This window comes from Teleopsis dalmanni, chromosome 2 (assembly GCF_002237135.1).
Source record: "Teleopsis dalmanni isolate 2A chromosome 2, ASM223713v2, whole genome shotgun sequence".
NCBI lineage: Eukaryota > Metazoa > Arthropoda > Insecta > Diptera > Diopsidae > Teleopsis > Teleopsis dalmanni.
In genome coordinates, this window is record NC_051847.1 from 231236147 (window position 1) to 231252506 (window position 16360).

Genomic DNA, 16360 nt, shown 5'->3' on the forward strand with positions numbered 1-16360 from the left:
ACAATTTTCGAATATATTGAGAATTCTTTTATGTACCATCTGATAATGAGTAAAAACTAGTAAAAATTCGATTTAAAATCTATTATTTCGCTTATATATACGAGTATATTCGTAAGTAAACAATAAAAATTTAGCTAAAAATTTCTTTCTTTAAATTGCAAATTCACCATGATCTGGTTCGAGTGCACAGGAGCGTCTAAACTCTTGATTTTTCTCGTGAATCCATTTGTTGGAAACTACAAATGACAAACAATAAATAATAGTAAGATCACAAAATATCAACCCAGTATCGTACCCCATTTTGAACCAGTCAAGACAGGACATGCGGCATGCCGAGTTCTAAAATCACCTTCACCTGACTTGTGTAAATTATACCAAAATGCAGCGGAGCCTTTTTTCGGCCATAATGCAATGCGAATTGTAGTAAATACAGTTGCACCACCTTGTTCAACATCACTCATCTATAAAGTATATTCGTAATAAACAATGTTAAATTAATAAATTTCAATTATTTTGTACGGCGCATATAACACTCACATAAAATAGAACTGTAGCTATACGATTACCGGCATTCAAACCCTCAAAAGCACGTACTTCCTCGCGCTTTGTAAATATAAAAATAAGTAAGTCAAAAAAATTTAATTCATATAGTTATATATAATTGATATATTCAAGCAAAATTGTTGTAAGCTACGAAATTAAAAAAAAAAATAACATCTTACCCTTGCAAAGTCAAAATGTGGCTCATAATGACCTCCAATACCATAGTTAACTACTTGTAGTTCTTCAGCTGTCTCCATATCTAATCCAGTCATGTCCGCAGTACGTTGAACTATTTTAGCAATAACTGGATCTTCATCAGTTTTCAACCACGATGATTTACTTATACGGTAGTTAGCAGTTTCTAATTCACCAGTGATCGAATTTTGCACAGTGGCACGTCTAAAGCGAGGTCGAGCCATTTTCTTCACTAATTCAATTTCATTATCGAATATAGCGTCATGATAAATAACAATATATGGTGCTAGAAAGGCTTCCTCTAATTTCAGTGGACCAATTTTAAGAAATGGAACATTATTTGTCACATATCGACAACGCAAAGGACGTAGATCAGAAGGAGATTGTTTTAGTTCTCCACGACAAAGCATTTCATAAGCTTTGCGCTCAGAATAATCAAAAACTGTAGGATCCGTCTTTTGTATCGGCTATATTAGGCGGTAAAAAAATGTAAATCCATATTCTAAAGCACACTGCAATAAAACAATGACGTGCTCACCAAGTCAGATAAAGGCGTATCATCCGATCCATCGTCTCCCTTCACGCGCTTCTCAGCTTTAAATTTAGCTATTTCTTTTTCATAAAACACTTTATTTCCCGTAGCTCGATCATGATTCGGAATCAGATGCAGAAGTTCATTGGTCATTGTAAGTGCACTCTCCACATTTCCTATAAAAATTTATAATTTGTATTAAAAAGAACAATAGATAAGCCATTTACAAACATTGTCGAACTGTGTGCTTTGTACAATATATAACTATTAATAGGAAGCCAAAAAATATGCTTCTAAAATAATAAACTACAACTTCAAATTTTCAATGTTGCAATTCCATTTGGAGATTGCGCAAAGTTTTGGATAAATATTTTACACTCACCCTGTTTATATGTCGAAAAGGCTAAATATTCAAGTATATCAGCCCGTGTAAAAGCCTGCGTTTGATTACGTGGTTCATCCAATAATCGTGTCATTGCCTCATTCATCCAAAGCACAGTATGATAATAATCTTGGTTGACATATGATTGCCGCCCAAGCTCGAAGCAATCGTCTGATGACATTTCAGTACTAAACAACAGTATGCAAAAAATTTTAATTGTAAAAAAATAAAATTAAAACAAAAAAAACAAAATCTACATAACATTTTTTTTATTTATTTAAAAAATTTATTAACCTGTATTGTATTCCGTTAAGTTCACCTCGTGCAACACTGGACGTATCCAGTTGGTATGTGTCTTGTAATCGCATCAAAGCAACTGCGGCACCATTTAAATCCTCATCGGAAGGAAATTTGAGTATACTTCTATAATTTGTGATATTGTTGAGGAAATCTAATAATAAAATTTAGATAAATAAACTAAATACTTGCTTTTTTGAGCAAAAAGAATGATAGATTACTTACCAATACCTACATCATGAGTCATTAAATTTTCAACTTGTCTCCAGTCTGTTGTTAATCGTTTTGTTAGCAAATAAGCGTTAATAGGATTGGATATATAACTGCTCCTATCCACAGTCGCATCAGAGTGTTCTCTTTGGTATTCTTTTAATTTGCTATATAAATAAAATGAATTAATATAAGTCTTGCACACACACAGAAAGGAAACTTATAATCATAAATTTGATAAAAAGAATTAATCCAAAAATGAAAAAAAACTTATTTACTACTCATCGCCAGCTAGAAATTTCACAAAGCCAGGCTCTGAAAAGACTTTTCAAGGTACCATGGTATATTAGGATGAATGACATCCTCAGCGAACCTCAAGATTGATCCAATGAAAAAACACATAAAAGATAGAGCTCTCAAATTATTTACGAAAACTGACAGGCTTATCAACACCGCGTTAACGAATCTCCAAATTTATAACAGGCTTTTCGGGAAGGTATGCAGATCTGAGGTCAATTATTGCTTAATCTGATGAAGTGATAAACAATAATCCAGTCAAGGCGTAGAGAGGGGTAGAGAGAGTAAAAGTACTCAAGTCCACTGATTCAACTAGCCTCAACATATTAATACAAAACAATTTTTTTCTACATTAACATCTAATAATTTTGAATGATATTTCTATAATAAAACAAAACTAATAAAGCCAGAGTTTGAGCACATACAAAGCTATAGGACGCCCTATTGCGGCTATTATAGCTCAAGTATCATCTTATCTTGTAAAATCACGGCATTACGGATTGCAACCGGCGGCCAATGTATATCGCATGTTGACCACCTTTATGCGGAATCGAAAATGCTTATTGTAAAAGAGCAAATACCTCCTTACATGTCACACAGATGTACACCCAAATTTTCATTAAAGCCATTTTCAGTAAAGCTCTCCTAGCAAAAACTTCCCTAGCTCAATTGAGATCAGGGTATAGCCAAGTGCCAAACAGTTACTTGTCACTCCTCCTCCTTTTTCCCCTCAAAAAAAAACTTATGACAATCACAACAACAACAAAATGAGACACCAATCATAAAAGTTTATTAAAAATATAATAATTAACATATGTACAATATTTTTCATCAATTCTATAATTTTTATTTTTTTATTTTTCTATATATATAATTTCCGTTTACTTTGAAAATATTTTAAGTAATCTTAAAACGAACTTAGTTCAAACACTACATATTTAACGCTAAAATACTACAATGACGTCTGTAAAACAATAAGAACCTCGTCTTCTTTATATGAAATATAACCACAAATATTTGGTACTTAGCTGATCCAGTACTAAATAAAAACTTATTTACTGCATTATTTTACAAGTTTAATAAATTTGTTCATTATTAAATAATTAAATTAATAATTAAATAATATTAACTCTATTATCAGGTGGCGGTCTGTAGCACCACAGCGATCCAATCACTCCCAAACCTATGAAAAATATTGTGAATGTGGATAGTCCCAATATCACTCCAGTTGTTACATCATGCAGAGGTAAACCAGGATACGGATCCAGCACAAGTATAACCAGAAGACCGCAACATTTAAGTAAACAAAACATAGTAACCAATATATAACCTGAAGTGTAACTGCGATTTGGCAGCCACTCACAATGACGTGACCGAAAGCCTAGAAAACCAAGACCTACTCCACAAAAAGCAGCCATCAAACTAAATTGCAAATAAAATGATTTTCCAAACTAAGAAATATTATTGTTAGTGTTTAAGAAGATTTAAGAAGAGAATTTAAGACGGCTTACATGTGCAATCATATAAATAATAAGGCCAGAGTTCATAGTGCTACCCACAACTAACATCAAAGAAACTATTGCCAACGTAATGGTAGCATTGGCAACTTTTTGCGGATAGGAGTTATTCAACGACTTCGCATGTATACTGCTACAATCGTCCACCTGTGCATAAACTTTAGATTCTGCTACACGTGGTGTTATTACAGCCATTGTACGATCAGGTTGCACAATTGTTGTTGGAGTTTTTACAGTTTCATAGTGTAAACGTTGCGGTAAAAGTTCCTTTTTGCGTTCTCCTGGTGGTGCGTAATCAATTTGTTGTTGAATATGGTACTGAGTACGATGCTCTAAACGTTGTAAATGATTGATGCCAGAATTGATACGATGTGCAGACTGTTGATGTGCAGACTGTTGAGTTGGTGTTTTCCGTGGTGTTGATAACAATTCATGAAGCATTTTAGTGGCCGCAGGATTTTTTAAGGGGGTACTTGGATAAGAAGCATTTTTAGATATTGATACATCCTTTTGTGGCGTTGAGGTACGTAAAGACATCATTTGTTCTGTCTCATAATTTAATCCTAAATAAATTTGTGAGCGATTTAGTTCTGCAGAGCTTAGACACGTTTCCTCTTCCTCAGTTTCCAAGTTCTCATTGTCATCTTCAGTTGGTATGACGGCATAGCGGTGAGCACGACCATTGTGCATTTGTATTATTTCTTGATTATCGTCAACAATTTCTTCATCTTCTGCAGTTGGGACCATTTCATATTTTTGATTACTGTTCTTATCCACCAGTAAAAATGAGGTACTATTAAAATCACTAGAAAAGGCATGTTTTATTTTAGGAGTCTGATTAATTATTATTCTACTTGAAGACACGGCTGGCAAACTACAAAATTGATCGGTAGAATCTCCATGAAGAAAATTTGGTTCATCACTGTTTTGCAATCTCTCACATAAAGTTATGCGATCCAAATTTTCTTGAGATTTTGCATAACGTTTTGAAGCCACATATGGTGTTATACCTGGAATAATCGTGTATTGCTTATTTTTGGTATTTACTAGCTCTTCAACGGGCACTAAAGCATATCTTCCTGAACATGAACTTGAGTATTGCGTATGATTTCCCTCGGTTATATTATTTTCTGAACAATAATTGCCAAGCTTATAGTGATTTTTTACATTTTGTTGTTGATTTAAAATTTGTTTTCTGGGTAAATTTCGAATAACCGACGGTTTTCGTGCTAGTGTCGGTTTAGAAACAAATGAACGCGTAGACATACTTCGTTGAATTCGTAAAGGTCCATCCCGTGAATTGCAGCTAACATTTGTAGGTACATTTTCATTCAAATTCAAACTACTATTACATACTTCCTCAGCGTTATTGGGTTTTGAGCTATTTGTCGAATAAAATTCACTGTTCTGACAAAATGCTGCATTTGAATAGCTATGTTTGAACATTTTGCACTGAATTATCACTTCGCTTGCAATTTTTTATTACTGACGCAGTTATCTTACTTTAATAATTCATAACTTGATGATTTTTAACAAATTATATACATTTAATGATTGTCTTCATACAATTTCTACCTAATTTCCGCGAGTACTGCGCTTCCGACAACTTCTTCCTCGCAACTGCGCATGCCAAGTCTTTTACTACAAGCAACTGCCACTAACTTTGGTGAACGCAGTCGAGTGTGGACTTCTCCCCCTCTTAATCAACACATAACACTACATATATAATCTCCTTTAGTGCCATATAAATCGTATACTGGTAAGTCAGTTCTAGCACAATTGACAACTGCTGCACATAAACACACGTGCACGTATGACTTCATTGTTCGTTGTTTGGCGCGTTCCGTTCCGTTGTGAAAACATCTGCTGTTGCCACAACGTCTTTAATCGTCTTTGCGACTTTCGAGGGTTGAACTACTACATCCTGCATTTGCTCGTTGTATACATTAAAAACTATTTTCGTTTTATCATTCCAAATATCTACAAGCATTCATATATGTATCTGGAACATGTAATTTGCTCTCTATGTGTGACGTGTGTACCTTGCATATGTATGAATACAACATTTAAAGTAATGTTTGCAATCAAACGCAGCCGGCTTTTTGTTTTTATAAGAGGGTAAAGAAGTTTTTGTCCGTTACATTTTCATACCCTTAACGAGTTTGAAACTTTGTCATTTTGTCATTTTTGGAAATTAAAATTTCTAGTTCAGCGGGATTCAGAGGCTGCACAATATATTATATGAAACATTTTTTCCTATCAGAATATATTAATCAAAAATATTCAAAATTTAATTAATGTGTTTATATTGATCACAATATGTATATGCTTTTTCCTAATAAAACTTTTTTCCCGTTTAAATTACAACATGTATCATAACTACAAAATCCGCAAGCTTAAGCCAATAAAACTAGCAGCGGCCCAACAAAACTAAAAGCAAAAGGCACGAGTGAACACACAGAATTGCAAGGATAATTGACAGTGAAACAGCTGTCAGCAGTTTAAGTTTGTGCTTTATGTCTACATTTTATAAGTAAACTATAGGACCTATATGTATGTACATATATAGTAACGATGCATTATACTCATGAGTATAATGCAATATGAGTATATAAATATTATTTGAGTGTGTTGAGGTAGTCATCCAAAATGTTAACTTCACTAATCGGAAAGAAATATTCTAACAAACAAAATGCGTTCATAACTCACTTTTGCAGGTAATCCAATTTTTGCTGCTGGACTTTAATAAATCCTTCCAAATTACTTATTAATACAGTTTCAGTCTCAAGTAACTCCTCCATATCTGCCAGAGCTGTGTACACTTCCATATTGATTGACTTAATATCAAAGACACAAAGCATGAGCCCTACGCATAGCAGAATTCGTTTGATTTTAAGATACACCTTCATTTCTACAAATCTCACCAAACCTGCAAACAAACAAAAGTTCTATTTTAAATATATGTAGTATTTAAATACTTGAATAAGATTAAATATGCACGTATTGTAATTCATTTCAAATTACAATATAGACTGAAGTACAAAATTATAATATTATAGTACAAATAATCAAAGTCTTATATTTGATTTAAAATTCATATTATCTAAATTCTAACTCAAAAAATCTAGATACATGTTAACAAACAAATTTAATGCCTGATTTTAAGACTTTTCATATTATTTAGATAATTTGAATATATATAAATATATATATATATATATGTATACATATATATATACATATACATATACGTGTGTTTTCGATATATGTATATAATAATTGAGTTAACTGAAAAATGAAAATTAACAAATAACAACTGAACCACAGTGTATTTATGGTTCCGATTCTTAAAGGGTGAAGAGTATAAATACCAATTCTATAAAATTAGAAACAAGTTTTAAGCCTCACAATAAAATTTCGTAGATTGATCAATAATGATTTTTAAAACAAACGCGTTTCCAATGAAATCAAATTCAAATGATATACAATTAAACTGGATTTAATTTAGATCATAAAAAGATCCATCTAAGGCTGTTTAATGAGAGGAATACAAAAATGTTATCAGTTATCGATTTAAATTCATTTACAAAAAAAATTATTTAAGTCCAAATAAATAAAAAAATTAATGCTTAAACTAAAATTATCAACTCCAAACCATAATAGATTGATAATTACAATATTTAAGTCAATGTAAATACTTTTTTGCCAATGCTTTTATTATTATTAGATATTTTCAATTCTTCGGTTTTTTATTAATAATTTCATAGTACAATTCATCTGTTTCTCTTTCAATTAAACTAATTAGACCCGAGTAATGTGATATAAAGTTTGTGAATTAATTTAATAAATTAGTGAACAGTTTATTGCCTCACCTAATACGTCATAAAGCAACCAGTTTAAGTTCTAAGAACGAAATTTGTTTCGGGTAAAGTGTTTGAGATAAATTCGAGATAAATTAATTTGAAATTCTGTTAGTAGTATGTTTATTTTGTAAAGTAATCGCATCTCATAAAATTATATAACCATATAGATTGCGAATTGCGAAATGCAAATTTCGAAACAAAATAGTCTTCTTCTTCTTCTTCTTCTTCTTGAGTTAGTGCTATTACGCACTTTTACTCTATAATGACTGGGGGGTTAATCACTACCCCACACTAGGCTTTAACTAGGCTAAAAAATCATATCATTTATTTGTCTTTTAGTTGATGACGGACCTTAAATCAGCATATCTTCCTGAGAGTCCAGAAGTGGACTTGAGGATTGTTATGGCGGGGTTAAGTAGCGTATCAACTTTAGTGAATAATTTTAAAGCTCTGTCTCTGATATATTTTTTCACTGAGTCAATCCTAAGATCTCTATGTATGTCCGTAGATCTAATGTACCATGGAATCTTAAACAGTTTTCTTAAGGCCAGGTTTTGAGCTATCTGTAATTGCTTTAAGGTGGTATTTGAGGCTTTGCTATATGTAACACATCCGTACAGAAGTGCAGGTCTAATTACTTGCGTATAAAGTAACTTTCTGTTTTTAAAGTTGAAGTGATAATTATTAAATAGCGGCTTTAATAAATGTAGAATCTTAGAGCAACTATTCCGTTTGTATTTCAAATGTTTAAGCCAATTGAACCGTTTGTCAAAAGTGACCCCCAGATATTTTATGTTATCCTCCCACCGTATCTCCGTGTCGCAAACGCTCACTCTTGGAGGATGCTGTCTTCTTTTTCGAGTTATAAATATAGCCTTGGTTTTGTCATTATTAATTTTAATCTTCCATTTTTGGAAGTATTCCACCATAAGGTCTATATTTCCCTGTAACGTGTTGCTTACATTTAAGGCATCCCGATCCGAGTAGATCAAGCATGTGTCGTCTGCGTAAAGCGCCATTGATGTGGGACTTAAGGTGGGGATGTCTGCCGTGTATACATTAAACAATGTGGGAGACAAAGGCGACCCTTGAGGTACACCTGCTACAATTGATCGGGCGGACGAAAGAGTGCTATTAATTTTAGTACGGAAGGACCTTTCTTGCAGGAAAACAAAATAGTATGACAATTATTAAAATTTCATTTAATAATTGTTTTAACTGACATTTAACTGACATATTTAGCTAAATAACTAAATTTGAAAATGATTGATTTCATAATCTATTAATATCTAAATTTACTTTTATTTTTATTTTTTTTTTGCTATAATGAGCCAAAACGAAGTTTACCATTAATTTTTATATTAAATAAATTAATAAAAAATATTTATATTTATATTTTATAAATATTATAGAGATACTGAGATTATATTTGATACATATATTTGTTACTTTGCAAGCTAAACAGAGTTCAAAAACCACACATCCAATTACAAGTAAAAACTCTCTAGTTTTATATGGAGTTCAATAAAAGGAACAATGTATTCCCTTATATACTCGTATAGTTCATTTATTCCATGACGATAACATCAGAAGGCGAGCGGCGAAAAGCATATTTCATTATTAATTAAATGTAATTATGAAGCAGCTATAGAGCATCCAAATTTACTGTGCTTAATTATTAAGCTTAACCATATTCACAGATTGAGTGTGTTTGTATGTTGCAATAACTGAATGGTATAAACGTTGATTAAATATCATACTTATATGTTTTTATTCTATTAAGAGTCACATATCTCAAAAGTTTTACTTCGTATTTTTTGTGCACTTTTATGGTTAAAACAGTAATGACTATAATGTATTCATCATCAGAATTTTATATCATTTTTTAAATTTTAGATTCATTTCAATTCAACAGCTGATCTTAGCTAAGAGGCTAATTTAAGGCCAGTAGACCCTTTTAGATCATAAGTCATTGAATACAACGTCTCAATTAACGTAAACGGTACTGAAAAAAAACGTCGACGTTTACAAAGACTAAAATCATATGCAAATCGTAAAAATCGTATTAATACTTCTAAATGTATCGAAAATTAAGGTTTGGAAACTATTGAAAACAATTCAAAAGTATACTCGTACATAAAAATTTTATATAAACAAAACTATTACAAAATACATATATAAAATAAATTTAAAAAAATAAAAGATTTTAAAAAAATTAAAAAAATAACAACAAAAATTGTAAAAACAAAAAATTAAAAAAGAACTAAAAAAAATCAAAAAATTTTTTAAGCTAGAACAAATGTGGATGTCCCTTCTAAAGGATGCTAAAGGCATATACATATTGTTGAATGTGAAAGAGTACGTATGAATATAACGGGAGTTGGTAGTGGTCAGGACTCCCTAGCGTTACTATAGGGATTTTCACCCTGTCTTGCAAATTTATTGCAAGACGCAGGAAATGAAAGAATACTATGCTAAAATTGCAAAAGTACGAAAACACTTCTGTTGCAGAATCGCAACATCAAAATGGAACAGCTGTTTTTGCAGCATACCACATCCACTAAACAGTAACTGCTGTTTTTTATCCTTTTTTGTTTCGTTGCAAGCATATATACATAGGTTTAGGTATAGCAAGATTTCGATAACCTTTTCGCATGAATTTTATTGCTGTCCATTGCATGGTCGCGAAATCTGTACGTTTTGTGTATCTTGCAATGAGTTTGCAAGACAGACTGATTAGTCCTTATATTTTATTTAACGCATTGTACAGAAATATGAAATGTTCAAAGCATTTTTGTGGGGATTAAGCTGCATCATTGACTTTTGTACATAGCAAATGCACAATTTTTCAATTAATAATGCATTTGTCCGTTTAATTTAACATTCTTAATCATGGATATTAGTTACCTTGTGATCAAAAAATAACGAATTCGTTCTTTTTTTTAATTCCAGCGCTTATCCAATCGACAAATTTTTTTATTTTCACGCTGGCAACACTATTATACATATTCTGTCAAAGTTTAACGCATATCGTAAGATTAGTTTTTGTTTGGCGTCTATACAAAGAAGTCGAAAAATTTTTTTTTTCATTTGATATGAATGCCCACCAAACAACAATCGACCGAATGGTGCTTCGAAGGTGAGCCGAAACCGAAAAGTCGGTCTAAAAACAAAGGTTATGCTGACTGTTTTCTTCGATATTCGTGGTATGGTGCACTATGAACTCCTTCCGGACAGTCAAACGGTCAATAAGGAGTATTATTTGGCCATTATGTGTCGTTTGCGTGAGGCCATTCGCAGGAAAAGGCTAGATTTATGGAAGGGAAACTCATGGATTTCACACCACGATAACGCACCGGCTCACACAGCGTTGGTTGTGTCGCAGTTTTTTGACCAAAACCTCCACCAATATCATCAACCAAGCACCGTACTCTCCGTGTGACGTTTTTCTCTTCCCACGACTCAAATAACCATTGCCATTACGAGGATCACAGACACGTTTTGAGACCATAGAGGCCATAAAAGAGAATTCGCTGCGTGATCTAAAGACCATACCTTCGGCGGCCTATAAAACTTGTATGGAAAATTGGATCAAGCGTTAGCTTGCATGTATTGCCGCAAGAGAGAGTACTTTGAAGGCGATAATAAAGAAAATTATTAAAAATTAAAATTTTGCGTTTTTTTTAACTTCTCGTTCTTTTTTGATCAATTAGTATATTGGCGATAGCGACAACTGCAAATAAGGGTGTGTTGTTAATTGTTTTAAGTTTTTACATATTTTATATTTATTAATTTTATATATGTATTATTTGGTACTTGCGCTAAATGAGCTATTAGAATGAACTAATTAACTAAAACATTATATATAACATGTATTTAATAAAATTTTATTTAATTAATTTGTAATGAAATTAATTAAATTTAAAAACTGTCTACATTAATTTAGTTTTATTACAATTTATTATAGGGATATTATATACAACAATTTGCTCCACATTACTGGGCTTATGGTACTCTTATCATGTCTTCGGAGACTTTTAAGTCATAAATAATAATTTAGTTCATTCTAATAGATCATTTAGCTCAAGTATCAAAAAGCAATAAAATTATTATATTTATGGTAATAAAAAAAATTTGTTAATATCTAAATCCTAATCCATTACTTGCAATTCATCTTTTTAATAAATGCATAAATATAAAAAAAATACTCTCTAAAATAAATATTTCATAAGTAAATAATATAAACAAAGTATAAAATGTAAACAAAGTTTGAAATTAATTTGTACGAATAAATTATTTATTGCTGCATGTTGAAATTTATCTGCCTCGTTGCATTTTACTGTTATTTCCAAAAAATTTTTTAATAAACCTTTCACTATTTTTAACGGCGATATTAAAAAATTATGTCAGTAAATTTAACCATTATTTGAAACAAATGCCATTCTAACAAATATTTAAGGTCCGTTCCCAAAAAAGGTACACGTAAAATTTTTTTTCTTAACATAAGTTTAAGATCTTAGATTTAAGATTTAAGAGACTTATTAATAATAAAGCATAATAAGTTTTGTAGACAATTGTACAACAGGTATACATATATTGTAACACTTGCTCAGTTCTTTAAATTCAGCTTAATTACAAATTTATCCACTCCTAAGAAATGTTAAACAAATCTTATTAGTTGCATTTTATTCTAGTTTATTTTTTTATTTAGCTTAAGTAGAAATTGTTAATAATAGACCCATAAAAATGCAATATTGCTCTGAGTCGCTATATAAATTACACATTTAATAATGTTGGCTTTATTAAGTTTTTCAGACTGACGTGTTAGATTGACTTACATCAGCGCCATTATTCTTCTACGCATTCCATTACTTTATAATAAAACTTGGACAATCATAACAGAATTGTATTGTAACATGTGCATTTCTGTTATTGTCATTATCACCTTTTCTGCGTTAGAAATGTCTGGCAACCAATATAACTTTCACAAACATTGCATAAAGAGTATGACACGATAAGATACCTAGTCAATATTGTCTACTGTTGGTTTACTTGTAGAATTTAATGTCAATGCAACGGATTTCGGCTTTATAGACTCACATAGGTACATAATGATATCCCATATCAAAGTTTGTAATCACAGTATCAAACATTTAGAAATAATTTAAATATTACAAAACAAATAGAATTAAATTTAAACTTTGCATGTTTCCACAGGCGACACCAAAGGCAATAAATAGTTAAAGAGTCATTATGCATTGAATGGATATACAGCAGATGCGTATTTAAAAAAAAATTATAGATATATACAGGTATTATTAATTATAATATATATTGAGATTATAATTGCCAGATTAGATTTTTACATCCCTAAATAAACTAAGTAACTAATGAAGTAATTTTCTTTGATACCATGTCATTCCGGATAAAGATAGAATTAAGAACTACATATTAATATTTCCTATTATGAATAAATAAAGTATCAAAAAATAAATAAATCCAAGTGTAATCCTTATTTTTTGATGTGCAGTTGATAAGTTATTAACAATTGATGAGTAAGTAATTGAATATTTCACAACAATATACATGAATATCTCCTTAACTAATTAACATATAATTAAAATATCTAAACAATTTTGCAAAAACTTTTACAAAACTCTACTAAAATACAAGAAACACGAATTCGTTCCCAACTTCTACAATTGTAGGAAAATGTCAGCTTAATCGTGAGCACGTTTAAATCTTCGCCTGACCTTATCGATATTTCAACTTCACGTTTTTCATAGCACTTTATTAATAAGCCACTACGACATTTAATGTGAAGGTTTTATCGATTTAATTGCAAATAAATTAATTTTTTGTAACTTTATTAAGTTTTTCGATTTAGAATTTTTTGTTTACACGAAGCCGTTCCCGATATTTAAAACTTAAGACAAATAGCGGGCATTAAACTTTTAGATGTTATAAATCAATACTTTTGTGATTAAATAATACCTAATTCGTTTTAGGTATTAGGAACTAGTTCAACTGGTTATTCGATCATTTTTTGCTTCTCTCTTATTTGGGTAATTAAAATTTTCATGTGCAGTTTTTAAAAATCAAGATACCAATAGTGTTTGTTCTATAAATTGCAAATATGTATGTATCCACACATTAAATTTTTGAAACAATAAAAATTTTTAAACAATACATAAAAAAATATGATTTTTTGATTAAATTTCTACCATTTATATAAAATACAACAGGTGGTTTTAATAAGAAAACGGATGAAACAAAACAATAATTATTTCACTTAATACACTAAGGGATTCATATCTACAAAGCATCCAAGTTTCTTCTGAATTTTCTGAGTACTATGAGGTTGTCAATACGTATCTCAATGCCACCGATTGATATACCAGCACGTGATCTGCAGATATAGTTCAATATATAATCGATTGTTTTTCATTTACAGTTTCCTCAGCAAATCTATCGTTCGTTCGTAATAATTATCACATTTAAGTCACTTTCAAAAGTATTGTTAATATTGCACTAATATCAATAAGGTAAAAATCGTATTTGTACATAGTTAAAACGCTACATACGCTACATACGCTACAGTTTAATCCAATATTTGAGCTGAAGTATTCGATTCAATTCTTCACACTACTCACTAATCGTTTTCAACCAGTAATGAATGCAAATACAGATGATAAAATATTATTATTTCATTTCAACGATCAGAAGATAAACATTAGAGCATAAATGTGTTTGAGTGGGCAATAATTATTTTAAACTTTAATCTAAATATTTTTCGTGTTTATACTTCCTCACATTATTTTCTAAGTATTGCTTTGAATAGAACTTGAATGTTATCAACATTAAAGAACTCTCTAAAAATTTTGTCTATTTTAAAAGTGTGTACGTGACATATTTTGTCTTATGGAATTTTTTAATCTTCTCAAGTAACAGAAATGCACTTAGCAATATGACTACTACTTTCAAACGTCCCTTCACTGCTCTATCGCCAATGGTCAAAAACATCAAAGATACTGTTATCGCACTAGCTGAGAGTTTTTTAACAGAACGTTTGCGAACGCTACTGATCAGTCAGAACGAAATTAACAAATTCATTCAGCTCATGTGTTTGAATGTTAGAACGATTGTACGTCCGTACATTTTATGTTGAGTTTGCGCATATTAAGCTAATATAACGATGACACAAATTTATTTTTAATATATATGAGATAAATGAATTTCAGACCCATAAAGTACATAGTAATAAATTTAAAACCGACAACATATCACATACAAAAACGATATTTGGAAAGGTCAAAAATTACTATCTGCTGAATTTGTTAATTCAACCGGCTTCGCTTTTAATTTAATAAAATCGCAGTCCTAAATAAGAACTTATAGAAAGAGTTAAAACATTTTTATATTAAATTATCGAATAAACAAAAGAACTTAAAATAATTTTTTTAATTGACATGAACCGCTTTAAAAATACACAAAAGAACAAAAAAAACTCTTTCACTTTCATATCAGAAATATCTCACCTATGGCTCTCTCTTGATTCTATTCGTAAACAAACTGATGGAGGCAATTATTGCTTTTTTTAATATGTACGAGTTCCTGTTTTATCTTTTCACACTGTGTCTCTCAGTTCTCACTCTTATTGCATCTTATCAATAACCACACGCTGTATTATTATCTGAATCTTCGTTCTTAAATGACGGGGACATATGACTTTACTTGTTTTATCATTATAAAAGTATATCACAAATTACACAAGATCATAACACTTATTAAACAATTTAAATCCTTTACTTTAATATGCTTCTATTAACAAATATGTTCGTCAGTACTATAACACTCATTTACACTGTGTCCACACATTGAGAACTACAGAATGAGACTGAATCTTTATTTATATTTTGTGGAACGTAGCTACTCTGCGCACTACAAATTATTCCACATTTCGTACAGTGGCGCAGGTACAGTGACATTTGCACGACTCTGCTACTTTCTTACAATGTAGAACAATTTTAAACTGGTATATAATTTTATATAAATCATTTAGTCCAGGGCTGTCCAAAGTGTTTATTTCATTTTCGTATTCAAAACTAAGTAATTTCAAACACAGGTTAGCTTTCTACGCCATTCCATTTGAACCCTTCATTCAATGCTGTGTACGTCTATGCGTATGCTTTTTTGTGGATTTAAAGAGTACCAAGTTTTTTAATTATCTTTCTCTACATTCCACAAGCAGTGTAAATAAAATTCACGGTAGTAGAAGGTATTGTATATAAAAAATCGTAGTTTTGGTAGCTTCAAAAATATACGGTCTTTAACAGAAACGATACGTTTAAAATATAGAGATAAAAAGTACATATCCATTATATGTTAAGTATTGTATAAATAAACTACAAAATTTACGCTTTTAACAATACATAAATTTGTATAATAAGATTTTGATTAATAAATTTTAAATAAAACCATTTCGAAAAATTTTTATATTTAGCCTTACTGAATTCACATCGGA

At 30.7% G+C, this 16360-nt stretch overlaps 2 protein-coding genes across 3 annotated transcripts; both read right to left on the minus strand.

The window, feature by feature from the left end:
• Window positions 1–149: 149 nt before the first annotated feature.
• Window positions 150–16221, minus strand: LOC119681119 (prolyl 4-hydroxylase subunit alpha-1). 2 transcript variants are annotated; one of them, XM_038094208.1, is made up of 10 exons: window positions 15375–16221; window positions 6683–6902; window positions 2175–2326; window positions 1947–2103; window positions 1653–1840; window positions 1277–1446; window positions 723–1205; window positions 538–603; window positions 296–461; window positions 150–236 (listed from the first exon to the last, which is right to left on the minus strand). In XM_038094208.1, the coding sequence occupies exons 2-10, from the start codon at window positions 6880–6882 to the stop codon at window positions 151–153; spliced, it is 1668 nt and encodes a 555-aa protein (XP_037950136.1). In that variant the 5' UTR covers window positions 6883–6902; window positions 15375–16221; the 3' UTR covers window position 150. The 2 variants fall into 2 exon arrangements, with proteins under 2 accessions (XP_037950136.1, XP_037950137.1); XM_038094209.1 differs by lacking the exon at window positions 15375–16221 and adding an exon at window positions 14421–14439.
• Window positions 3351–5989, minus strand: LOC119681117. Its single transcript, XM_038094205.1, has 2 exons — window positions 3968–5989; window positions 3351–3907 (listed from the first exon to the last, which is right to left on the minus strand). Exons 1-2 carry the CDS (start codon window positions 5417–5419, stop codon window positions 3572–3574), a joined length of 1788 nt encoding a protein of 595 aa, XP_037950133.1. The 5' UTR covers window positions 5420–5989; the 3' UTR covers window positions 3351–3571.
• Window positions 16222–16360: the final 139 nt, after the last annotated feature.